At 46.3% G+C, this 27,174-nt stretch overlaps 1 protein-coding gene across 2 annotated transcripts; it reads left to right on the top strand.

Moving 5' to 3' along the window:
• Window positions 1-144: 144 nt before the first annotated feature.
• On the top strand, window positions 145-27,174 carry LOC148334527 (Golgi apparatus protein 1-like). Of its 2 annotated transcripts, XM_088298132.1 has the most exons (26): window positions 145-575; window positions 3,325-3,354; window positions 3,429-3,515; window positions 4,655-4,870; window positions 5,242-5,445; window positions 5,709-5,780; window positions 7,792-7,978; window positions 8,061-8,275; window positions 9,206-9,327; window positions 9,932-10,033; window positions 10,100-10,253; window positions 11,945-11,980; window positions 13,945-14,169; window positions 14,393-14,455; window positions 14,536-14,649; window positions 14,799-14,887; window positions 15,841-15,958; window positions 16,195-16,287; window positions 16,359-16,496; window positions 16,569-16,692; window positions 17,484-17,626; window positions 17,699-17,800; window positions 17,888-17,995; window positions 23,294-23,414; window positions 24,354-24,460; window positions 25,433-27,174. In XM_088298132.1, the coding sequence occupies exons 1-26, from the start codon at window positions 240-242 to the stop codon at window positions 25,598-25,600; spliced, it is 3,474 nt and encodes a 1,157-aa protein (XP_088154258.1). In that variant the 5' UTR covers window positions 145-239; the 3' UTR covers window positions 25,601-27,174. The 2 variants fall into 2 exon arrangements, with proteins under 2 accessions (XP_088154258.1, XP_088154260.1); XM_088298134.1 differs by lacking the exon at window positions 11,945-11,980.

Below are 27,174 nucleotides of genomic sequence, written 5' to 3'. Positions count from 1 at the left end.
AGTTTTTAAATTCTGCCAGAGTGAGAAATAAATCATTTGCACCGCCTTTCTCGATTGGATGACCCGCCGCCTGAACCCACATGCGCTCATGAATTATTCATGAGCCGCCCACTGTCAGCCAACCCCCCAGAAGAGCGTCGCGCTGAGCCAATTGAGAGCGTCGGTCCTTGGTTCTTCCCAACAGGCCGGCGTGCCAACATTCCCGAGCGGCCCTGAACGCAGCAGCAGGCAGGCTGAAGATGGCGGACTGCATACGTGTTCCTCACCTCCTGCTTTTCTTGTGCGTCTTGTCGCTTTTCCGGCCGTGTCGTGCGGACGGCAACGGCCCGGCCAAAGTGTGGCCCGTCGCCGCCAACCTGCAGAACCTGCCCGGCGCGGTCAACGCGGGAGCAGCTGCTGAGAAGAACCCGGGCGGTGGCGGTGGCGGCGGCGGGGCCTCGGCGTCTCGGAAGCGCTCCCCGGTCTGGAAGTTGTCCGACGAGGGAGTGTGCAAGGACGACCTGACGCGCCTGTGCGCCAAGGAGACGTGGAACAACAACCTGGCGGTGCTCGAGTGCCTGCAGGACAAGAAAGAGGTTGGTTGCTGCTCGTTCCGTGCTTGGGAAGCGGTGAGCGGGGAGTGCCAGCTCAAGATTAGCTGCCTCTGTTAGCCACCTGCTAACCCACGTCCACAGTGGACGTCACGCGGAACCCCGATCGCTATTTGGTCAACTCGGACTTTTCGGCGCTTTTGCGCAATTGTCATCGAGCGGGCAACTTTGTTCAAAGTGTCTATCCGGCGTACGCGCTGCGCCCTTGTATTCGGCGTACTGCTTTTTCCAACCAAGTACTTTCCTTGCCTTGCTCTCGGCGTCTCTTAATGGTTGACTGTGTGTGAAACGTCGCCGATTTGGGCGAAAAAGCACCACGGTCGGGAGCCGGAAAAAGCTTGGTGACAAACGGAGGACAAGCCACATTTGGCAAAATGTATCCTCCGAATCAACCGCAGACGAGCCGATGAGATGAGCAGTCCGTTTTGGGCGATTTCATGACAGGAATGGAACATGAAAAAATAGCATCCGAGCAAAGTAGTTCGTTTGTGGCGAGCAGTTCGATGGTTCGGTGTCAAAGCAGCCGCAAGGGTTCTTTGGGGAAAAAATGAACGCTGATTGGGGGGGGGAGTGTAATGTCACCGAATGCCACCAAACTGTCATAAATTGTAAATTTTGTGCACATTTTTACTCATGCCCACGTCAACCAATGGAAAATGGGGAACATGACCCTCGGGAACATGCTTTTTTTTCATGTAGTAGCACATCCCCTCCGGTAGTTGGCAGTGGCGCTCTTATTGCCCGTTGTACCCTTCCCACTGAGGGGGCAAACTTTTCATTTCAATCATTTTAGAGATTGAACTGATGCGTAAGTAGAAATGTCCACATGAATTTTGGTGGCGTGTAATCCCATCTTTCTGACGTCAGGCTACATTGAAGAGTCCGTGTGTAGACTATTTCCATGTTCAAAATCGCACGTCACGTCATAGCTAAAAGCAATAATATGAAAAAAATATAGAAAAAAAATTGTGAATCCGTGGGTGCCGAACTGCAAATATGCAGGGGTCGACTGTAGTTTTTAGTTGCAACATCACCATTCACCACTAGATGGCCGACATGGCTTCGTTGCGCTCACAGTGTGCCTTATATCCCCCCATTAGTACGTGAGTAGGCATAATTATTTTTTTTGTTGATTCGGGATGATATTTAGGACAAAAAATACAAGCTCAATAATTTAATTAAATACAATTTTGAGTGAGTTGTTTTTTTTTCTTTGACTGGGGGGAGCACAAAATGAGTTCTTGCATCCAACCTTGATTTGCAGCTCAGTGGTTTTGTGCGATCTTTAAATGGCACATTTTGCAAGCTGGGAAAAAAAAAATAACACTCTTGCGTTATTTTGTTGTTTGCTTCAGAGCTTTGTTGGGTTTGGGTAGCTGATCTTTTTATAGCGCGCATTGAAAAATGTATAATCGAAAATTAGATATGTTAACAGCACGTGTGCATGTATTATTTCCGTATTTAAATTTTTTTGTCTTGCGTCTGATTAGGAAGTGTGTGGTGGCCCGCCCTCTGTAGTATGGTTTAAAAAAAAAAGGTGGCCCCCTCCAGCTTTGAAGTTGCCCATCCCTGTGTTAGTTATTTTTCAATATTTGTTGTGCTGTTGCGGAAATCTTTTGTTTTAAAATTGTACTCTATATGTACGATCCATGTTCTAGTACTCTGAATTGACAATATGAAAAAAATAATTGTGATTTTCTTTTTTTGTTTATTTTTTTCCCCTTCTTTTTTGCTATAAACTGAGCATGCATTTGATTTGGGAGCCCGTTTAGCAATGCGTTAGAATGTGGCGGACGGGCGCAGCATCTCACTGCTTTTAAATGCACATTTTGTGTGTGTGTGTGTGTGTGTGTGGGTGTGTGTGTGTGTGTTGCACTTTGGTGTACGTGGAGTCTCGAGGGGAGAAAAAGAGACTTTAGTGGGTGGAGAGAAGGCCTCTACTCACATTGTCGAAAAGATTTCATCACATTGATGAAAATACACAACACAAAATTACAGGCTTGTTTCTTTTCTGAACTTTCGTCTCACGCACACACGCGCACACACACACACACACACACTTGCTTTGTGTAATAAGAGGAGGGAGCTGGTGATGACAATAACTGAATCTCGTGAAGGCGATTTTTGAATGAGCGTCTTCCTGAAGCGTAACGAGATGCCGTCCGACTGGCTTGGCCAACATTGTTGGCGTATGACGTCAAAGGCCGTTCCAGCAGCTCTCAAAATCGTCCGCTTCTTCCAATTCTTTTGTTTACGACAACTTGATCGTCAGGTGCCTCATCTTGTTTTTTTTATGTCTGCGGTTGAGCCGGTTTTGTGTGCGCTGTTGTGACCTTGTTTGTGTTGACTTATCGTTCTGATCAGTGGCCAGAAGATGTTTGACGCACACGGCGGAACATGAGCTTGTCATGTGACTTAGCGAAGGAGGTGACGCTTGTGATTAAGGCTGAATGATTTTGGTGTGTTTTTTTTTTTTCTGCGGGGGTGGATAGGATAAAATTGGCACATGCCTCATTGAGAGAATGCATCACATTTTTCTTTTTTTTTTTTTTTTTGGGGCAACTATGCTAACATTTGCAGTCAGAATTCAGAAGTTGTCTCTTTATTCTGGATGAAAGTCATGAAGTTAGAGTAAGCAGTTTCATATTTTGTGGGTTGGAGACCAAAGAAAAAGTAGTGAGAGATCTGTCCAGGTGAAAGTCAGTAAGTTTTTATTTTTTTTTTTGTCTTTCAGGAAACGGACATTGCAGCCGAATGCAGCCACGTAAGTGTGCATGTGTGAACTGTGTTCCGACTGCAAGGCGCTTTTTCAAAATGGCTTTTTTTTTTCTGCTGTAGCTGCTGTGGAACTACAAGCTCAACCTGACGACCGACCCCAAGTTTGAGTCGGTGGCCGTGGAGGTGTGCAGGTCCGCCATCTCAGAGGTCAGTCCAATTGGCGTCAACGCTATGCCTGGGAAAACACTCACACACACACACACGAAAAAAAGAGACGTGGGGTGGCTCGTTCCTTTTTTTTTTTTTTTTTTTTTTTTAAACAAAAATGGCACTAATTTTGTATCATCGTCAGGGAGCAAGCATTTTTGGACAAACTTGTCCTTGTCATTGTATGAGTTATGATATGTTAATTATTTTATTTACTGTGTATAAATTTAGTTATGTTTTTCTTGTATTGACAATTAAGCAATAAAAAATGAGAATTTAATTTTAAAAAATTAAAAGCATGCATAAATACATGTGTCAGGTTCGCCAATTTGACATATAGTGTTTGTGAGCTAAAAGGAGAGACAAACAGCTCTTTTGGAGACGGAAAGGTTAAATGTATTTCACTTGCGTTATACTTAAAAAGTAAGCAATTATTTAACCTCATGTTTAAACTATATGCAAAATTTTCGGGGCATTTTTTAAAAATAGTATTTGCAACCAACTAATGAATAAAAAAAACACACAAGGAAATCAATGAATGTAAAATAGTTCTCATAAAATTAGTAATTGTTCAGTTGTTTTATTAAAATTTAAATAGAATAGAATAGAAATCCCTTTATTGTCATTGTACTCAACGAGATTAGAGACTATAACTATTCAGACACGGCGGCACAGTGTGTGCGACTGGTTAGCATGTCCGCCTCACAGCGCACAGGTCGTGAGTTCAATCCTGGGCTCCGGCCTTCCTGTGTGGAATTGGCACGTTCTCCCCGCGCCTGTGTGGGTTTTCTCCGGGTATTCCGGTTTCCTCCCACATTCCCAAAACATGCTTGACAGGTTGATTGGACACTTTAAATTGTCCCTCGGTGTTGGCATTGTTAAATGAATAAATGTTAAACCAATGTGTAATATATTATTTACGGGCCACTTGAATATAATTTTTTTGTCATTTTAAAAGAATAACTCAATTTTTAACTTGGAGCTAAACCCCTCAGTTCATGAAGTAAACATGACAGCGGTTCGCCGGGCCTGATAAGAAAACAGAGCGTCTCAACCCCCCCATGTTGATATATTGCCCGTACTTGCACCATTTTGCGTGGAGATGGCGTGACGAGGCACTTGTGCTTGTTGGGCTGTAGATTAAAGAGTGCGCGGCGGAGGAGCTGGGCAAAGGGTACCTGGTATCGTGCCTTGTGGACCACCGTGGCAACATCAGCGACTACCAGTGCAAGCAGTACATCACAAAGATGACCAGCATCATCTTCAGTGACTACCACCTCATCTGCGGCTTCATGGAAAAGTGCCGCGATGACATCAACACGCTACACTGCGGCAGCATCAGCTCAGGAGACAAGGTAGCGTGGCGGCATGCGCTCTCGCATGCGCCGCACTTTGGCATTGAGAAGCACACGGAAACGCGTGCAAACGTTTGACTTGTCACTCCGGGAGGTCAATTTTGGAAATTAAAAAAAAAAAACATCCATGAAAATCTTTAGATCTGACAGCAACAGATATCTATGCAAAAATAAGATAACGGCCAGGTTTTTCACAGTGCTGGGCACTTGACCCTTTTTTGCCAATCAGTCCCCCGCCCTCTGGCAGCAATCTCCGTACCGTTCCGGCCTCGACTCTGCGGCCAAATTGTCGACATTTTTTTAAAATATGTTTTTGCATTATTTGTGGAGCCGCAAAGTGTCGGTGTTGAGGTGAGTGTGTTTCGTTGCAGGACGTTCACTCGCAGGGCGAGGTGATCGCGTGCCTGGAGAAGGGCCTGGTGCGGGAGGCCGAAGAGCGGCCGGGGGCGCACGCCATCAAGGACGAGTGCAAGAAATCCATCATGCGTGTGGCCGAGCTCTCCTCGGACGACTTCCATCTGGACCGCTATCTCTACTTCGCCTGCCGGGACGACCGAGAACGCTTCTGCGAGAACGTGAGTCCGCCGAGCTCCCGCGCCTTCTACGGCTTTCGCAACTAATGATTTGCAGTCAAGATCAAAGCTACTGTCAGCTGGTGGCAATTTCTAATTTCAACGCTCCCCCAAAAGACCTGGCACTGGAAGAATTTGTACTTTTAATCCTGCTTCAAGACGAATTGTCTGCCAGTCAACTTCAAGAGCTTTTCATTTCAACCTGTGTGTGTAAGGTTGAGTTGTGTGCGTGTTTAATTCATGTGTGCTTTTGTGTATTTGTGCAGACGCTGGCTGGCGAAGGTCGCGTCTACAAGTGTCTCTTCAACCACAAATTTGAGGAGGCCATGTCAGAAAGGGTGAGTAGCATCTTTGGCCCAAATCTGCAATTGCCAGCCCCAAAATTTCTATTCCTTGCACGGAAAAAAAATGAACGTATTTCCCATTCAGAATACAGAATAAAATCAATTTAGGAATTAGTTTCCACATTACATCATGTAGTGGCGGGCCGTGCATTTCACACGTTGGCTTTCGGTGAAGGTTGACTTGGTCTGACTTGTATCAATTCTCACCATATTAGCATCAATTTATGCCACCATGGCTGGACAAATAATGAACCGGACTGAGCGAGTGTTGGACGACCGAGCTTCTCTTGAAAGGTCCGTCTTGAAAATGGCCTCACGAGTGTATCTGCAATTAAATGCACACTTTTCCCTCCTTTGGCCATTGTGGTTTAAAAAAGCAAGAATAGATTTTCCAACGGTCGCCAGTTATGACTTTCGGCTGTGTTGATTCCGCATAGCGCGGCCCCCCTCACGAGTGCAGGGTTCGCGGTTAACCCCTTCCCGATTGCCCGGGGCAAGTGAAATTTGGCCACGGGCAAGGTAAAATTATGGGCAACTTGCCCGACCGGGCAAGCATTTTTTAAAGCAGCCAAATATCTTTAATTTCAACGAAAACTGTGGCGTGATCTGTTTGTGTGCACTGTATGGTGATGGTTTAACCCAGACACCCCCTTGTGTTGTGGTATGGCCCATTGGCCTTATCGGGGGCAATGGGCGGGCGCTACGGAGATCAGTTAGTTCAGTGAATGTCGAGTTAAAGTGAACGTCAATAAATGCCGCAGTATTGGAACTCGCTGTAGTTGCATCCTCATTTGAAGTTTGAAAAACACAACAAAAACCTACGATATTTCGGCCGAAAATTGACAGCCGGAAGTTTCTTACCTTCTGCGCATGTTTACAAGTGGCGACAAGTTCGTTCAAATCCGAACATTTCGGATTCCTCTGACATGACGAAAATAGCTCGAATATTTTTAAGTAGACAATTCAGTTGTGAGTAAGGAAGGGAGCAATATTTGATTATTGGCTGTTAATTCATTAGCTCCATGATGTGACCTGACATCGTGTCAGTGACTGTGTTCTGTTTATGCTATGACATTTATGGAGGCAGCACCACAGGCACTGGTCTTAAAGGAATACACAAATTTCCCACACTCATAATTTACTCATGTGATTACTCAATTGATAGGCTCTCCTGGATTTAAAATTGATAATCTGGATTGCTGTAATATCATTTTCCCAATTTAACATGCAGATTTGTTGATTATTAAAACTACAATTAACATTTTCAATAACTGCACAGGATGATACATGCTGTTGTGAGCAGGGTTTCATGGTTGATGATGAAAACAAGATTAATTTATGCTTATCAGATTATATGTTTATTTACATTTGTGGCACACATTTTACAACCATAAACATTTTGTTCTTAGAGAAAAAAAATTGTCACTTGCCCAAGTCGGGCAAGTAATTTGGCCACTCGGGCAAGGCAAATTTTAGTGGCACTTGCCCGATGGGCAAGCAGTTTTTAAAGTTAACCGCGAACCCTGGAGTGAGTATCCAATCACAAGCCACGTTCGTCACTTTCAGCGAAAGGCCAGCGAGAAGGCCTCACTGTCATCAACTCGCGATCTGATTGGCTGTCGCAATTGTCTCTCAACTATCAAACCGCCTCATTCACACAGAAGAGACGCCCGCACGATTTTATCTGCAGGCCTCGGATGAATAGTGCTTGCCACTGATATCGTGAAATCTGCCTGGCAACACGAGCTCGCTGAATTCTGATTGGATAAAACAACACTAGCGTATCATATGACATCAATGTGAAAAATATGCTCATGATTTCTCGATTATGTATGAAGGTCTTGACCGCCCGCCACTGACATGATCTCATTTCAACATCCAATAATGCGAGCCTCAACGCTGTCAGGGTTGACACGTAAAGCCTTTCATCTGCAGTGTGTACATTTGCGTCATTTTCATGAGCGGCACACGAGTGGCTCATGCGTGTTCCCGCCGTTCCGTTCAGTGTCGCGAGGCGCTGACCACCAGACAGAAGCTGATCGCCCAGGACTACAAAGTGAGCTACTCGCTTGCCAAAGCCTGCAAGTCAGACCTGCGCAAGCACCGCTGCAGCGCCGACAGCGGCATGCCCCGTGCCCGCGAGGCGCGACTCTCCTACTTGCTGCTGTGCCTGGAGTCGGCCGTGCATCGAGGTACCCGCCCTCCGACGGAGACGGCCACGCCCGCGTGTGGCCGGAGCCCTCGCTCAAACGTCCGTTTTGTGTTTGCGGCAAGGTCGCGTGGTGAGCGGCGAGTGCCAGGGCGAGATGATGGACTACCGCCGCATGCTGATGGAGGACTTCTCGCTGAGTCCCGAGATTGTGCTTCATTGCCGCGCCGAGATCGAGGGACACTGCTCGGGTCTGCACCGCAAAGGGCGCACGCTGCACTGCCTCATGCGGGTCGGCCGCGGCGATGCGGGCGCCATCGACGCCAACTGTCAGCACGCGGTCAGTCCGGCCGCACCGCCGTTGGAGGGCCCGCGAGAGTCCAATGGAAGCCAAAAGCTTTTATCTGCAACCCCCCGAAAATGACTGAAGACAAAGAAAACACAAACAAACAAAGTCCACAAACCCATGCACGCAGAACAAACACACAAAATACGCAAAAACACTTAAAACATCCATAAATGAACACACCAAAAAAAACAACAGCACAAAATCACAAAAACAACTCTCAAAAGCAGCACACACCAAACTAGCACAAAAAGTATAGATGCACATTGATGCATAAAAATGAAGCACACAAAGAAAACAACGCAAACGCCACACAAAAGTAAACAACAACAACAAAAAACTGAAGTATTCTGATCGAGACGCCGATTATGCTGCCGATGCCGATCCCGTTTTGGCGCCGCCGTTTTCAATCTTAGCGCTGCTCGCTGATCATTTTGGCAATTATTCTTTCAAATAGTTGATGAAACAGATTTTTTTTCTTTTTTTTCATTTAGTGCAAACTTGCATGCTTTTATTCTACAAAAACAGGATATTCATTCAAGTTGTGCATTTTTTGCACCGTCCAACAAAAATTAGAATTTAGTTCTCCGGTTTAGTGTGTATCTTGTGTGCAGCGTTAAGGAGAGAAGGAGAGAGGACTGCATACAGACGGCTCTGTAGTTGGCGGCAGGCCGCAGAGTACGAGCCGCGGGCTCATCGGCCACCGATTGATCCGAGTGCCACACACACATGATTGAAGAATGTCCGAATGTTTCGGTTGGGCATCAAATGAGCAGTCGGCTGGCCTCCATTCAACTTTTGCGCCTCCCGTCCGCCATTGTCTCTTCCTTGCTGAAGATCCTGTCTTGGTCTTGTGTTTTTGTGCATGTGTGCGTGGGTGTGTGTGTGTGTGTCTGTGTGTGTTTGCCCCCTCCCCCCCTGCAGCTGCAGACGTTGATCCAGGAGGCCGACCCGGGCGCCGACTACCGCATCGACCGCGCGCTCAACGAGGCCTGCGAGTCGGTCATCCAGACGGCCTGCAAGCACATCCGCAATGGCGACCCCATGTCAGGCTCGCACTTTCTTCTTTTTTTGTTTTTTTTTTCTTTTTTTTTTTTAAGTTCCTGTAGGAGCCGGAAAAAGAGCCTCGCCGGCGCTGTGTGTGTGTGATAGTTTTGTGATTGTTCTTTGGGTGCGTCGTTTGTGTGTTTTACTTTGCTGATTTAGTTTTTGTTTGTGGATGCTTGGAAGCACAGATGCGCACTTTACTCCATTTTGCCGCCCCGTCCTCCGCTCTCGACATGGGCAACCTTCCGCCATCGCCTCTCCGTCCTTATTCACAAAATTAGTCATCCTCGTACCGCACCATCTGGAAAGTGCCTTGTTACAGTACTTTATTTGAAAGCGCTTCCGCCTTTTCTCAGATTCTTGTCGCTTGAGGCAAATTCACAGATGAGCTCGGAGCGGGGTGGCACTGTCGAGATGGCTGTGTTGATTGCTCATACGCGACTCAAGGTCGTTATTTTGGCTCTCAATTGCTTCGGGTTCAGGTTGAAACCGAGACGTGCGCCGGTGTGGTTTTTCTCCGGCTGCTCTGTCCAATGCCCAAATTCGACCGTGTCTGCATTGGCGCCTCCCCCGTTCACGTTGCGTTCCTTCTTGATTTTTCAGGATCCTGTCGTGTCTGATGGAGCACTTGTACACGGACAAGATGGTGGAGGACTGCGAGCATCGGCTGCTGGAGCTGCAATACTTCATCGCACGAGACTGGAAGTAAGGCCCGCCTTGTGAACTTTTTGTACCCCAACGGGCCGCTAACTGCTCACCCTCCGTGCGCAGGTTGGACCCCATCATGTACAGGAAGTGTCAGGGCGACGCGGCGCGCCTCTGCCACACGCTCGGCTGGAACGAGACCAGCGAGATGATGCCGCCCGGCGCCATCTTCTCTTGCTTGTATCGCCACGCCTACCGATCGGTGGAGCAGGGCCGCAGGGTGAGTGAGTCGCGTGGGCCAAAGGGGATGGATTTTTTGCCGCTTATTGTATTTATTTTTTTTCCCTTAAACACGTTAAAGCCTCAGACAAAACAGACAAAAATTGGCAGATTTTTCTCTCTCTTCTACGATTTTTCTGTCTCTTGTAAAGCAAATTTTCTCAGAACTAAGTACTGCAAAAGACGTCTCATGTTCTGAGTCGACAGTGTTTTAACTGTTAAAGGTATGCTTTTTTTCAAGGCGTCTACCGATTATTAGTAATCACGGAGCCCGATAACCGACATTTGAAGCTGATATTTATTAGTTTAAAAACGGGGCAAAATGGGGTCAAAATCTTGAAAGATAAAAACTCCAAAACTTGACTTAGTTCAAATGCCTTTAAGCACATGTTTACTAAACAACTTCAGTGATTTACATGATGAAGCTTTTTTAGATCTTCGAAAATTGAAAACTTATTTTAAAAGCAGCTCCCAGGCTCAGCTGCATGTCAATGAAAAGAAGGGCAAATATTTTTTTATTAGTTGTGAGTAGTTGACTCACATCTATCCAAATTTCAGCAGTCTGTTGCCTTTACTTCCTCTGCTCGCGGGACCTCTCCCGTAGTGTGTGTGATTGGAGGTGAAAAAGCAAACAGGAAGCTTCGTGCTAATTGGCTGTTACCCACTGCACAAGGAACCAATCAGATGGCGCAGTGGGCAGGCCAATGTGCTTCTGCAGGCAAGGCCACCAGCACAGCAGAAGGAGAGAGACAAGTGTACTGCAGCGAGTCAAAATAAGTCATCTTCTAATTTATTGGCCTTGAAAGTTAAAAAAAAAAAAAAAGGCCGATACTGATAATCTGCAAAATACCAAATATCGGCCCCTGATAATCGGTCTGGCCAATAAAAAGATGCACCCTATTTTCACAACCATGAGATGTACCGTATTAAAAGTCGCATTCTCAGTTCCCGGTGCTTTTCTGTATTTAACGCATGCTTACGACACGCCGTGTTATTGGGCATGCTAAAACTTACGCGAGCTCAAAACATACGCTAGCATCCATTCACACAAAAACATAAGCTAGCAAGTCTGCAAGTGTGTGTTCTTAAAAAGGCAGTGGGAGAAAAACTGAGTTCGGTTGTACTTTGTTGAAGTATGTAACATGCCAGGGTCCCGCTCGTCATTGTCAAAACGGTCATTTGAGTCAGTATGTAAGTCAACTTGCTGTTGGTTACAACTTGGGCTTTTTCACATGCAACAGTCAAGTCTAGTCAAGTCTTTTTTTTTTTTTTTTAATTTAATGGACTTGTGAATCAGTAAACTGTCATTTTATTCTGCCAAATGTTGGCATCTGCCTCAACAAATGGGTTAAGGGACGTAACTTAGCAACCCAAGGCTGTACGAGGACCGTATGTGTCAAATGTTGCCCAGTTGGCATCCATTGCAGCCTGGTCATCCTGGAAGGGCGATTCCCCCATCTGTGGTCCCTTCTCAAGGTTTCTCACTTTTCCCCTAATGAGGTTTTGTGAGTTTTTCCGAGCCCTCCTGGGGGATAAGATCGGGGATGTCGATTGTGGCTATGTAAAGCCCTTTGAGACTGTCTGTGATTAAGGGCTATACAAATAAAATGGACTTGACTTGACTTGACTTGACTCGAACGCCAGCGTCCGTCCGTGTCTTGTACGCTCATTGACCATCACGTGTTCTCGTAGCGCCCCGTCGGAGTCACTGAAGAAGAAAACAGCACTGTGAGTACTTCCTGCTCAACTGATGATGATGATGATGATGATGCCAGCCACATGAACACAATATGCGGTGACCCCCTCCCGTTTATTGCGAAACTGCAGGTGAAAAATCTGCACAAGACAGAGCATCGTGTTTTCGGCAGTTTGACGCCTCGCTCACGCTTTCAACACATTTGCTCCAATGACGCGTTTTGATTTGTCAGAGGCCAGCTTGCGCACTACCGTTGCAATAACACTCGAGAATTCCTGAGCGATTTGGAGGTGATTGTGATTCGCCCCGTTTTAAAAGTTGCTGTTTAACGCTCGCCGGCACGCGGTCGGGGCTAATCGCATCGAGGATCGGCTGCTTGGGAATTGTTTTTCATTGTTTCGTCAATGTCATGTCGTTATGACGAGGAAGAAATGTCGCGTCTGCTTGCAACACAACCTGCACGCGGCTCCAAATGATGACGTAGCGGATCTAGTGCGTTCTCGTTCCTTGGGGGGCGTTGTTTTTTCCACCCTTTGTCGTCCCCCTCCCCGAACAAGGTAAAAGGCGCAGGGGCGATTCAAGGCTTAAGCGGAAGTCATGGGACGGGGACCAACGATCCCCTACAAAATGAAGAAGTATCTCCAGTCGGGCTGCGCACAAATCGGTGGCGCCTCAAATGGAGAAGTCGGAACGAGTCTGAGCATCTTGAGGAGTATTTGGGTGGCAAGGCGTGAGCTCTGCAAGAAACATACTCTTGAACTCATCACTGGACTTTTTGGCTTCTAAACTCGTCAATGGCAGTGAATGAGTTGATGAGAACAAAAATAATTCCTAGAAGACAAAAAAAAAAAAAAATGAACCCGTGCGTAGCCACGGCTACAACTCTAGGACATGTTGCGTCCACTGAAGGCGCTCCTCTCTAAATTTCTTTGCGTTACACTCGGTGATTATAGCGGGTGTGCAAACGATGAATCGCGCTATATCTGCGGGTTGGGGAACTGTATTTGTTTCTTTTTGTCCACGCGCGAACTCAAATCAAGTTTTACGTGGCTTCTGAACGACTTGGAGGAGAACTTGACTGCGTGAACAATGTCCAAAAGTCATTCTCCACTGCGACTTCCGATGGGCTCAGATGCTCTTCCGTCTGACTTCTCATGTGGACAAAGAGGATCTTTGGTGTATTTTCCCCCAAACAATTGTGTAGGTGTGGAAATGGTGGCTTGAATTCAAATTCATTTTGACGCTTGGGAAATCAATGGTTGACTCGTAATTGTGGTGGTGAACTGCTCAACTGTCCTGTGACCAACGGTCGCTAAGCTCCTCTCTGAAATGATGTCATGCGTTCCAATCGACCCGCTGGTGCTTTTACTTACGAGTGGCCCGTCGGGCAGTTGCTTGGTCAACGTTGCTGAGATGCAAGCGAGCTTCAGATGGAACGTGAAAATGAAATGGAGCAATTTTGGCCCTGTGATGTTTGTCAAATACAAAATGACAACACTCGCAATGAGCTGTTGAAGGCCACAACTCAGGCCGAGGCACTCACACAAACACTTGGCAGGCCAACCCGACTCGAGATCCTGATCCGAATGGATGGAAAAACAGCTTAAGGTGCATTAGCGCCACCATCTGGTTTGATCCTCGCGGTGCAAAGCAAGCAATTTGAATCGGGTCATGCCCAGATGCTGTGAAGTGCGCTGCTGCCACCTAGTGGCGGGGGTCTGAAGCCAATTTTCCCTTGCATCGACAGACTTTTGAGAAAAAAAATATATAATAATTTGATGCCAAGGTGAGCTCATATCTCAAAACTCCCACATTGAGGCACTCGTATTTTAAAGCACCACTGTATTTGTTCAATTTGAAGTGGTGGCGCTGCTCAGGTGTTCTGTGGAATCACGGCGCTTACGTGAGCTGGCGGTGAGCGGAACTAGGGGACGGTGGAGTGTGGAACGTGTCTTTCTGCTTGTTGTGATTGCGAATGTGAATCTTGGTGCCGCAGCTGTCGCGGGACTGCAAGGTGGAGGTGCAGCGGATCCTCCACCAGAGGGCGCTGGACGTGAAGCTGGACCCCGAGCTGCAGAGGCGCTGCATGACCGACCTGGGCAAGTGGTGCAGCGAGAAGACGGAGGCGGGACAGGAGCTGGAGTGTCTTCAGGACCACCTGGAGGACCTGGTCCCGGAATGCCGCAATGTGGTGGGAAACCTGACCGAGCTTGAGTCCGAGGTAGGCTCCAAACTGCCAGCCACGTGCATGCGTGTGCTGGGGCGGAGACATGGCGCAGTGTTAGGTTTGTTTCATTTGTTCTCTCGCGGGAAGTGCATCCCTATTGATCTGCATTTTTGACGCCCACATGTGTGCCACGCGATAGCGCCAGAGCACTACTTTGTTTGAAGGCCGTTTGTGGCCACCCTATTGACATGCCTGTGTGTGCGTGTGGCGTCGTCAGGACATTCAGATCGAGGCGCTGCTAATGCGAGCTTGCGAGCCCGTCATCCAGGCTCACTGTCACGTAAGTTTTCTCCTTCCGGCCGCCGGCGCCGCTGATGTTGTCATCGAGTGGTTGACACGCCACTCGCGTCCGCTTCTCAGGAGGTGGCCGACAACCAGATCGACTCCGGAGACCTGATGGAGTGTTTGGTGCGCAACAAACATCAGAAGGAGATGAATGACAAGTGCTCGGTGGGAGTCACGCACTTCCAGCTGGTGAGGCACCAATCTCAATTTCCGTACATGCGTTACCTTTTTCATTTGAGCTGTCCCACGTGTTTTCCTTCTTTTGAAACGCAGTTTTCGAGCGCGAACATTTTGTCAGGGCGTTCTAACAGCCTCTTTTTCGTCTTTTATGTGTACAGATCCAGGTCAAAGACTTCCGCTTTTCCTACAAATTCAAGACGGCCTGCAAGGAGGACGTCCTAAAACTTTGTCCCAACATCAAGAAGAAGTAAGACTACCCCGCTTGCTCAGGCCAGGAAAACACACACACACACACGCGCACCCCTGCACGCACGCACGTCCAACTCACGGAGGTTGAGGACAGAGACAATCCTGTCCTGTTTTCAGGACTTGAACAGATCCCACAGGCTGCGTTTACATCAATGCCAAATGTGCAATCTGGTGTTGGAACCAGATGGGTCACATCATATGTAGAGAAGGAGAGCAAAAAAAAAAAAAAAATTAAAATGTTGAAGCAATACAGCGACAAAATAAAAGAATTCCCAATGGTTCATATTCAGAACTATTCTTAGTAATTAGCCAATTATTTTTAACATTATTTCCATTTTACATTTATTTTGAAATGTTGTTTATATTTAGAATTGTGGATATATATATATATATATATATATATATATATATTTAATTATGTATAATGTTTCCTGGTCATTGTTATCGTCAGATTGTACTTAATTTGTTAACATTCTGGTTTTGAAGACAAGCAGAACAGACCGGTTGCAATCGATTTACTGACCTGAAAAGAAAATGACCGGGTTCAATAACAAAATTAACAGGCATTATGATTTTTTTTTCTTAATTTTTGTCATTTTTGTGTAGCATTATTTTGGAAAATCTAAAGCAAAGGTGTTAGTTTTTCACAATACACTCTAAATAAAGTTTTTAGTAATATTTTTATTCCCCCAAAATTAATTGGTATGCATTACCCGTTTAAAAAAAATAAAATAATAATTTGTCAAGTAAAAAAAAAAAAGTTTTTTTTTTTTAAATGGAATGGATATCAGTTAAAACATTTGCTTGATTCATGTGAGAAATATGATCATGTAAATAATTGGGTGGCCCACATTAAAGAACATGGTGGGCAGTCTTCGGTCCACGGGCCGCACATTGCCCACCGCTGATCTCGAACAGCCAATGGATTGCGTGATCTCACGTGTCTGCCAGGGTGGACGTGGTGATGTGTCTGAGCACCACGGTGAGGAACGACACCCTGCAGGACGTCAAGGAGCAGCGCGTGTCCGTCAAGTGTCGCAAGCAGCTGCGCGTGGAGGAAGTGGAGATGGTACGTCCGCCGCGCCGCGCTGCTCGCCAACTTTCATGTCCCCCGTGTATTTTCGCATGTGACGTCACAAACGGCCAAAACGAAAACTGCGACCGTCGATGCCATTTTGCGACGTTGCGCTTTGCGGCACTGCCGTGACGCCGCCGTCCCGTGTTGTCACGAGCAAGGCGACGCGGCGCAGCAATTTCGTCGCGCGCGGCCAAAACCCGTGACGACTTGCCGCGATTTGTCGACAGTCTGAAGACATCCGGCTGGAACCGGAACTGTACGAGTCGTGCAAGCAGGACATCGGCCGTCTGTGTCAGAACGTGGCCTTTGGAAACGCACAGGTAAGCAAATGCGCGCGCCCGCGGGATGAGACAGACGGCAACATGTGACGTGTGGTGACGTGCGTGCAAAGGTGATGGAGTGTCTGAAGGAGAACAAGCGTCAGCTGACTCAGCGCTGTCGCCAGAAGATCTTCAAGCTCCAGGAAGTGGAGATGGCGGACCCCGAACTGGACTATCAGCTCATGAGGGTCTGCAAGCACATGATCAGGGTCAGTCACACACGCGGTCACGTTTTGGCTCGGGTCATTTTGTAACGTGCGGTTGGTGTGCGCGTCTCGCAGCGGTTTTGCTCCGAGTCTGAAGGCAAGAACGTCCTTCAGTGTCTCAAGCAGAACAAGAACAGCGAACTGATGGATCCCAAGTGCAAGCAGATGATCACCAAGCGGCAGATCACGCAAAACACGGGTACGGCCCTGCAAGCACGCGGTTGAGCTAAAGCAAACGTGGTGGATTTTGGTCACATTTTATCTTGAAAAGATCCGTCCAAACTGTTTGTTTTTTTTTCCCCCCTTGAATGTCTGTTCTACAAACATTAACGACCAGAAGACGATATTCTCAGTTAACACGCTCGTCAAACAGCGGTTGAGCCTTACCAGGCACACTCGGCCAAGAAGGTCTACCATGTCCCAAAAATTATTCCTTGTTCAAGTCGAGCAAGGTGTCAAAGTCTGGTCCGTGGGCCAAATTTGGCCCGCAATGTAATTATATTTGGCCCGTGAGAAATGACGACTCTACTATTTGACATTCTGTATGATATTAACATTTAAAACAATAGTAATAAAAAAAAAAAACTAAACATTGTATTGCATTATTAAAATCACTTATAAGAAACATTTTCCCCCCAAAAAATTGTTTTTATAAAAAAAAAAGCCTGAAACATTTTGGGGTTTTTGTCGACTAAAACTGTCTCAAGTAGGACGAACTAAATGTGACGTAAACTAACAAGCATTTTTGTCCAAATGACTGACGAAATGAAAAATGCCTGCCCAAAAACGACACTGCTTTATGGGACGTGGGTTTGAGCTCGCGACAGTTGGTGCAATAAAACATTCTTGTTCAAGTCATCTAATTCATTTTCCACTTGACATCCTTTGCATGCGGCAATAAAGCAGTCGTCACGTCGCTTTTGGAAGCATTGCGGCCACGTTTACTCCATTGAAAGTCTTTGTTTGGGATTTCCACCGTTTGTTTGCCAGACTTCCGTCTGAACCCCATTCTGAGGAAGGCGTGCAAAGCCGACATTCCCAAATTCTGCCAGGGCATCTTGAACTCGGCCACGGCCGACGGCGAGCTCGAAGGACAAGTCATTGCCTGCCTCAAGCTCAAGTACGCCGACCAGGTCAGAGCAAAGCCGAACGCTTTTCATTGTCTCTTTCGTTCTCGTCTTGATGCCGCGTGTGCGTTTTGTCAGCGCCTGTCGTCCGACTGCGAGGATCAGATCCGCGTCATCCTGCAAGAGTCGGCGCTGGACTACCGACTGGACCCTCAGCTGCAGCTCCACTGCACTCAGGAGGTTGCAAAACCGTCCCACCGTCTGCCTTTTTGACATCCGACTGAGCGGCGTACCAAGCTAGCGCGTATCTTGCGTGTTTTTGTTCAGATCTCGCGTCTGTGTCCTGAGGAGGCGGCGGCGCAAGAGCAGACGGGTCAAGTGGAGGAATGTCTGAAAGTCAACCTGCTGAAGATCAAGCAGGACGCATGCAAGAAGGTGATGAGTCCTCTGCTGACGCGGGGAGATTCTAACATGGGCTGTTTCTCGATTAGCTTTTTTTTTTTTCTTAGTAGCTTCTTAGTTGAAAGAAACTTTCCACTAACAACATGGCTGCCGGCAAAAGTGCAGTCAGCGTTGACAAATGAGTTACTTTTAGGACCCCCTTTTTTTTTTTTTAAGAATAACCAACTAGCTACTTCCGGCCGAGAAAGAGTCAACATGCGTCATTCTCATTTTTTGCATCTGACAAGAAAGGAGCCTACATGGAAGGCCTTCATCATCACATTTCCAAAGACACGATATTAACTCAATAAGCAGAGAGGATTCAGAGAAAAACTTCTGTTTACTCACTTCGAACACACATTAGCAACATTCTCCAACAGCGCCCTCACCCTCACCACATCTCGCGGTACCTCACAAACTCTCGCACCTGCGCTGTTAGAATAACATAACTTAACAATCTCCCCTTTTTTCTTTTTTTGTGTTGCATTAACAAAAATATAGGTGTCCTATAGAACATACAGTTAAACAAAAATACAGTACAGTTCAAATTCAGTACTAGAGAAACATTTACAGTTTAAGATTGTAAACACCTTCGCTGAGAGCTCTCAAGAGGCCAAGTGCCGATGCCCCTGTTTTGGTTAAGCAGTTAGCAAGTTGTTCTTTGGTAGCTGACCAGATAATTTGCTCAATGGTCCCCGAATGCATTAGCTCTTTCATATTGCTGATTTCAAGACGCAGTCTTTTCTCTGTAACAGACTTGGTGGATTTGACTGCATCCAGTAGAGAATGATTGTCTGTTACACATACAATGGGTATGCTACTGCATGAACAGTCACCAGTCGTGATTTCTGAGTACAGTGTTGCAAGAAAAATGGCACTGTCTATCCCATCTGCAAGAGCTAACGTTTCCCCTGCCAAACTACTCCTCACAACCCTTCTGATACGTTTTGACTGCCATGATATAGGTGAGAACTTCCCATTTTCACCCATGAGCATGATAAAATGCCCACCCTGCGTACCACCATCAGAGAGGTTTCCCATGGAGGAATCGCTAAACACTATAAGTTTTAGAGAGCTGTTCTCACCCAGGTGCTGAAATCGCAACTTGACACTCTCTGATTTAAGTTTCCTAATGAGCTTGTTTGCACCATGTAGAGTTTGAACCGTGGCATGTTTGGTGTTAGATGCTAAGATAGAAACATCACACATCATATCTGGTCTACTCTGCCTCGCTACCCACAATATTTGTCCTATCTTTGATCTGAGTAGGTCTACTTCATTGTCAGTCAGTGGTGCTTCACGTTGTGTTGCTCTAGTGGGGTCAATGGTGATACTTTGCAGATTTTTAATGTAAATATTTTGTTGTACCTGTATCTCATCCTGCACAGAATGTATTTCCATTCCTATGTAGCTGAAGTTGCTGTTCTCCTCCCTACCAACCTGGAAGGCAGTTTTTAACTGAGGAATGACTTTTGTGGAAAATGCATTTGTGCCCCCCCAAATAAAGTCATCGACATGGGATGCAAGGATTCCTGTCACCTGACCACACTGATCTAACCAGTAAAACACAGCTGGATCTACTTTTGATACAGTGGCTCCTAAATGTCGCATGATGTCTCTGACTCTATTATACCAGTACAAAGAAGCATCTGTCAGACCATAAACACACTTATTTAACTTCCACACAGTTCCTTTGTTCTGTGCCTCCTGAGGAGGACGGATGTAAATGTCCCTTGTTAGTGTCTTGCCTTGTAAAAAGGCGGATTTAATGTCCATTGAATTCAGCTGCCACTTGTTTTGACATATGACGGCCATGATCATCTTCAAAGACTCTGTGGCACATGTGGGTGAATCTTTGGGAAGGTCCTTGGTATTTATCTCCTCGAAACCTCTTGCTACTAGGCGGGCCTTGGGTATAACACCAGCAGCATTTTCTTTAAGTGTGCACACCCACCTTGTTGAGATGCATTTCTGACCTTCATCTGTGATTTCATCAAATACATTGTTTTTCTTCCAATTTAAGATTTCCTCGTGTTTAGCTGCAAGAAAAATGTCCTCCTGCACTACTAACACATCTTCGTTGTTTGCACATGCTTCTGCCTGCTCTGATGGAAATACATGTACACCATCCATTGCTCCAAGATTTACTGATCCTGTTGTGCCAGCATCTTCTGCAGGCTGGCTGAACTGCAAGTTGTACCAGTCTTTGTGTTTTCCAGTAGCTTTTCCAGCTCGGCTGAGGACAGTTCCTGTGCAACTTTGTCCACTTTGTTTGTCTTTATAGGTGACCACTTGGCCAGTCTTGAGCTTAGGTCCTTCATAAGTAGTCTTTTGCAGCACCTGAGATCGATCAAAGCTCCTCCCTGCATTCAACTCTGATTCATGTGGGAGTTCTTCATTACCATCAGCACTTTGAGGTCCATTGTTCATGTGTGTCACTTTCTCATTGTCGCTTTCAAATCCGCTGAGATCTGCTGCTGCCGTCGCTGGTAAATTTACAATCGTGTCCATTTCTTGTTCTATGTCTACGTCCACCACCTCTTTAGTTGAGGGATCATCTACTTTTCTCAGTCTGGTGTGATGCACTCGCACATATGCTCCACCGTGTCTTACAAATACAACAGCACCATCTTGGCCTATCACGACCCCTGGTCCTTTCCACTCATTGCAGTCCACCCTCTTATAGTAGACTTTGTCTCCCGTGTCATACTTGTCATCGACGGGCCGTAGTTGTTTGCGCAGGGCTCTTTTGATTCTCTCTGAGCATTCTGACTCTGTAAATGCTTTTCTCATTGCATGTAGAGTTGTGATGTGCTGAGCTACCCAGGAGCTCACATTTGTTTCCAGGGCTGGGGGCTTATCAATGAGCACTGAGGGCAAGTTTGGATTCTGGCCAAATACTAGTTGATAGGGGCTATACCCGTGTACGTTGTGCATGGAGTTCTTCGCCATTAGTGCCCAATCAAGTGCAGTCTTCCAATCACAGTTGTTGTCTTTTTTAACTTTCAGCAACATCTCGGTGAGAGTTCGATTATGCCTTTCCAAAAGGCCATTACTCCATGGACTGTAGGCTGCAGTAGTTTTGATCTCAATATTAAATTTTTCCGCCATATCTTTTATTTCCTCATTATTGAATTCACCTCCATTGTCACTGAACAGCCTGCGCGGCGGGCCATGGACACTGATCCAACAGTGAATAAACTGTCTCACAATCTCTTTTGGTTTCTTTGTGGTGACGATGCCCCCTGCACTGAAGCGAGTGAAGTGATCAATAGCATGTAGATACCACACATTTGGCTCAAGTTCATGCAGGTCAACAGCTACAGTTTCATTATAAGTTGAAGCCATGGGAAGTCCTACAACAGGTTTGCGCTTTGGTCGGCTGTACCTTCTGCATGTTTCACAGTCCTTGACAATATTCTGGAGAATTACCTTGCTTTCTTTGTCTATAGTGCCCGAGCAAGCCAGTAACTTCAGCAACCTTTCTTCTGAGGCATGTCCAAACTGTCTGTGCAATTTCAGAAGTATCTTCTCCTTTTCTTTCACACTCATGTAATTTTTAACGATGAGAACCTCATCTTCGCTCATTGTCTGAGGCTCACTTGCTTTCTCTTTATCATGACCATCATCTCTTAAGTTTACACAATAGTGCCCTGAAGATGTTAACTCAAGTTTAACTGGCATTTTAAACATTGTTGCTTTGTCGTGCGCCACGTCCAATACAGCCCTTGCTCTCTTCAGTGAGGCCTTGCTCAAAAGCATTGGTATATTTGCTGGAACAACTTCAGTTTCTATTTTGCATCTGGTCTGCCCTATCTTTGCTGGAAGGGTCACTTTTCTTGTGGAGTGAACTACTTTGCCATCACCAAATCTAAATGGCCTTGTGCTGACTTCACCCACCATTTTGTCGAGTTCACTCTGTGCCAGTCCATTGGTGTAATCTTCAAGCCATTTCTCACCACACACTGTTCTTGTGCAGGCTGTGTCAATCACTGCTGATCCTAGCGCTTCCACCATGAAGATTTCAGCATGTGACAACGTTTCATTGGAAAGCAGAGTGATATTGCATTCTTCAATATCTTCCTTTTGTCCTTCATCTTTTGTCAATTTGACACTTTCTCCTCTGTGTGGACAGTCTTTTGCCCAGTGAAATGTACTCTGACAGACTGCACATCTCGTTCTTCTGCCACGTTTGTCAATGGGATTCGTTCCTTGCGCGGCGGCTTGAGGTTTGCTTTCACTTTTAAATGAATATCTCGTGAAATAGGCACATTCACTGTCTGTCCTCATTTGCTGTTTGCTGGCGCCCTCTTGTGTCGAAGTGACGTCTCCAAAAATTCTTTTCAAAGCAGATTTCATGTTGCCGAAGGAAACAATTGGGCAAGCTGTCAGCGCTAACTGTTTATCTTTTACGTTGAGACCAGCAGTATCTAGAAGTTTGAAGGCTAGGACGGCATCCGGGAGCTCCATTTTAAACGAACGTACCTTGTTGTACCTTCGCTCAAATTCGACGATGTAGTCCACCATGGACACACTGCTTTCTCTTGAAATGCCATCGAACTCCGTATACGCTTCGTACTGTCGATCCTTTTCTTCCCTTAAAAAGACCGAATCCAACTTTGTCAAGAGTGTAGCCATACCAGTGTCGGAATTCAAGCCATCGGCGGCAATTTCCAGCGCACTTTCCCTCGCTCTTCCAGTTAGCGACAAGGTAACGGCTAGCGCTTGTTTCTTTTCCTCGAGGTCGGTGACTCTTCTCCATATCTCAATTTCATTTTTCCATGTTTCATAGGACGTCTTCTCGCCAAATGGCGGTGGAATCTTGTAATTGCCAGCAGCAGCCATCCTCTGCTACCAATATTAACTCAATAAGCAGAGAGGATTCAGAGAAAAACTTCTGTTTACTCACTTCGAACACACATTAGCAACATTCTCCAACAGCGCCCTCACCCTCACCACATCTCGCGGTACCTCACAAACTCTCGCACCTGCGCTGTTAGAATAACATAACTTAACACACGACGCCCGTTGCGCATTCATCCACATGTTGGGAATTGACACTATGGCAAAAGGAAAATAAAGCACTTTATTTGACGTGACCTGTAAAGAAACAAGTGGAAGTTGATGCAGATTTTTCAATGCATGTTTGCTATAAAATTCTAGAAGGGGAAAAAAAAAAAAACAAGCAAGCTTGTGGTGAAGGATCGTTTCATTTTCCGTAAGACATAGAAGAGTAGATAAAGTCAGAACTGGGATTTTTAATTTTTTTTTTTCCCCCTGCGATACTTTCAGGAGGTGTTAAATATGCTGAAGGAGAGCAAGGCGGACATCTTTGTGGACCCTGTCCTGCACACGGCCTGCGCACTCGACATCAAACATCACTGTGCTGCCATCCCGCCTGGCAAGGGTCGCCGTGAGTGCACACACACACACACACACACACACACACACACACTCTTTTTGTAGCAAATCAGTTTTCCGGTAGAGATCGTCAGCTGTCTTGTCGGAAATGATCTCATTTCACCTCAGCGGAATTCCTTCAAGTGTCTTGGGAGGCATTGACTTCATGAATCGAAGGCAATGTCTTAATAGGTATTAAATCAATATTTGCAGTCATGATCATCAAAATTTATTATGGTGTTAAATACGTCAAGTTGATTTGTATAGTAGTTCATTGGGTCGTGGCGATAATCGGATATCGATATGTATCGCGATAGTTAGGCGATATCAATAGAAAATGGTATCGCTAATTTATCAAATCAATTGATCTCTAGATGACACTCCGAGCCTTAATCAAGGCGGCACGTTGAAATAATTGTGGATTTCATTGAGACTGAACAGAGTGTTTGACTTTTTTTCGTTCATTTTGAGGGTTCAATGTTCCATTTTAAAATAAAACTAATCGGAATTCAGTCCTTTTCCCCTTTTTTTATTTTCAATAGTAAAAAAACAATCATAATAATAATAATAATATGATCTACATCGAAACCGAACAATATGAGATACTTGCGTCAAGATATAGTTTCCCGCCATATCGCCCAGCCCTCGCTGTTCATCACAAAGAGGCTTTGTAGGACCAATATTAGTGATTTAAATCTGCCTTTCTCCTTTCACCACATTGATGTCAAACAGTCATTCGTGATCGATGTTCGCCATTAATCAGTGGGATTTTTTTAGTTTGGCTTTGACGGCATGAGATCTTGAATCGGCCCAAAAATGATTGGCGCTCGCTATCTCCGTGTCATGTCATGTCATGTCAAGTGTTGAACTCTTCAACTGGCCAACAGTACCCGTCGTTTGCCCACCCTGCTAAGATGGCGAATTTTGTACTTTTGCTGTGGCGTGTGTGCAGAGATGTCGTGCCTGATGGAGGCGCTGCAGGACAAGCGCGTGCGTCTGCAGCCCGAGTGCAAGAAAAGACTTCAGGACCGTATCGACATGTGGAGCTACGCCGCCAAGGTAGTTTTGGCGGCGGCGGGACGACCATATAAAACAAAGCTTCTTTATTTCCGTAGCGCAGTGGCAAAAAAAAGACTTCATCGTTTCGGGATGTCACTGCGCTGTGGCGTCGCTGCGCAGTGACGCCACCAAAAGACATCAGTGTGACGTTTCATCACGTCAATGCGCCGCAATGTCGCTTTTGTCAACACTGCAATGATTTTGCAGTTTTTGTGACATCACGGCGGAGTGACGTTGCCTTTGGGTTCGACGTTTAAAGACGTATCTGCACCTTGATGCTGTTGTCACAGGGCTGTAGGCCAGAAAAAATATTGATTTAAAATAATCTGCTCTTGGTTGCGTTTGTTTTTAAACATCTGTCCTGAAATCTAGATAGCACTTCATCTTTTAAAAAAGAAAAATATTAATTTGGCAAAATATTAAAACTGTTTTTACTTGGTGTTACAATACAGGTAGAAAAAATATGTGGGACTAATAAAGGACATCTTTATTAATAGGGTGCAATGTCTAACTTTAACCAACAGAGGTCAGTATCCGTTGTCATAATGAGAAATGCAGGAGGAGATGCTGGCATGCGTTTGTATTTAAAAAGTGAAAAAGAGCGGCACGAGAAGCGAGGCCGAAAGAGAGAAATAGGTTTGATTTTCGACGTGTTGGTTTGCTTTAATCTGCTCCCAGATCAGTACTAAATTCCATTGCACTCTTATTTATTTATCTAATTTATATATTTGTCTGTATTATTGTTGTATTGCACTGGAGAGGGGAGCCCTCTAATCTCGTTGCACACTTGAGTACAATGACAATAAAGGGATTTCTAATTTCTAATTCTAATAAGCGCGATGGTCCTGAAACTGTTGGCCGTCGCCGATCGCTCGGCCCTCCTGCCAATTTGTAATTGTGATGAAGCCACGTGACGGCGCTTCGGCCGGGCTCGTGCTCCTTTGCGTGCGACTGACGTTGCGTGTGGTGCAGGTGGCGCCGGCGGAGGGTTTCTCGGACCTGGCGGCGCAGGTGCTGACGTCCCCGTCCAAGAACTACATCCTGACTGTGATGGGCGGCGGCGTGGCGCTGCTCTTCCTGATGGGCCTGCTGTGCGGAAGGTTCACCAAACGCGTCACCCAGGAGCTGAAGGACAGGTAGACGCCGCCCACGGCGGGCTCTGGACACGCCCCCAGCAGGAACCTCGCCCCTCAAAGACCCGCTCGGAACACTCAAAGCCCCGCCCACTGCCAGGGGACCCGCCCATTTTTTTTGTATTTTTTATTTTTTTCCCCCCCCTCGCTGGCCATGGCGCCAGTTGAGGGGCTTGGAGGCAAAGACGTGAGGGAACTGAACGTGTAAATGTAGATAAAAAATGTAAAGAAAAATGTCGCATGACCTGCTCGTCGGCGATGCGCTGCAATGACTACGCCCCATTCCATATGCGTGTGTGAGGTGTGTTTGATTACTTGCCGTGGGACTGCCAGGCATGCGGTGTCAAGCCAGCCACCTCCCCAGCTGCATTAATTCTTCTTTAACTTGGCTTTTGTTTTGCTTTAAGGCACCGCTGGCACGCCCGACGGCCGGAGCTGCCCTGGTTTTTTTGTCCCACATCACTTGTGTGGCAGCAGCGCACCGGACTGCGCATTTTTGTCACAGCGGGATGATGTCACTGTCCCGAAATAAAGACAGCACTGCGCAGAGCTGTCATTAAAAAAAAAAAAAGAAAAAAAGTCATAAAGACAAAATCAGGAAAAAGAAGAAAAACACAACTGCTGTGACGTCATTGCTTTGTGATGTCACTGCACACTGTTGTGGCATCGCTGCGTAGAAAGTGTCTTTGCACAGCGAAGCCACAAAATAAAATAAAACGTTTGACGTCGCTACGCAGTGGAGTTGCGACGCTGTTTGGTGACGTTGTTGTGCGGTGACACAAGTGTGCCGCCGTCCCTTTTTGGATGTCACCGTTAGGCTGGTGGGGGGGGGGGTAATTTTTTTTTTTCGTGTTTTATTAGTTGTAAAATAATTTGTGGCGTGGCACTAATGCCGACTGGGGGCGGGGCAAGCACACTGCAGGAAGACATGGAGAAAAACAAAAAAGATTATTTCTATCGTGGAGGCCACGCTGGAATCCTTGCACACTCGTATCAAACAGTCGCTAGTTAGCTGGATTAGTCTTATTTATTGGTTTGAGTGCGCTCCCGCCGCACGCCCGCCAACAAACGTCCTCTGCTCTGATTGGACCGGAGTTTGTGATGTGATTGGTGTCTCGGAAGCGATTTGACGTGGGATTGGTGGCCGGCTGCGAGGTGGACGCCGTTTGGTTTTGGCGTTCTGGTCTGTGTGTGGGCAATCGCGGCAAGGCATCGGACCTCCCGGCAGCCCGGGTGATGACATCACTGCGCAGTGATGTCACACTCGGGTCTCGCCGTCAGGTCCTATCGCTTTGTGACGTCACCACGTTGGGATGGCGCGGATGTCGTTGACTGGACTCGTGTGTGCCATCATCGGAGCGGACGCCGGCGTGTGACGGGAGACTGGCTGACTTCCTCATTCTCCATATGGTTCTTGTCGTGGGGAATAGACCAGCTTTATTTTGTGCTGAACAAAATGTTTTTGTGAAAGGCGATTTTTGTTTTTTTTGTTTGCTTCTGTCCACTTACTTTTTTTGGTCTGTTTGTTGTGTACAGGTTTGAACATGAGCAGTTTGTTGATAATAAAGTCTGCAAGATTTC

Source organism: Idiotropiscis lumnitzeri, chromosome 6, assembly GCF_059441095.1.
Source record: "Idiotropiscis lumnitzeri isolate Australia: NSW breed Sydney's pygmy pipehorse chromosome 6, RoL_Ilum_1.0, whole genome shotgun sequence".
NCBI lineage: Eukaryota > Metazoa > Chordata > Actinopteri > Syngnathiformes > Syngnathidae > Idiotropiscis > Idiotropiscis lumnitzeri.
Note: the sequence above shows the minus strand (reverse complement) of the source record. Positions and strands in the feature narration are given on the sequence as shown.

What these genes read in the sequence shown, in the direction of transcription:
- LOC148334527 (XM_088298132.1), top strand. Translation starts at nt 240, where the DNA reads ATGGCGGACTGCATACGTGTTCCTCACCTCCTGCTTTTCTTGTGCGTC. An exon ending in GAGAACGCTTCTGCGAGAAC is followed by an intron (nt 5,446 to 5,708) that starts GTGAGTCCGCCG and finishes GTATTTGTGCAG; the next exon opens with ACGCTGGCTGGCGAAGGTCG. An exon ending in AGCAGGACGCATGCAAGAAG is followed by an intron (nt 17,996 to 23,293) that starts GTGATGAGTCCT and finishes CGATACTTTCAG; the next exon opens with GAGGTGTTAAATATGCTGAA.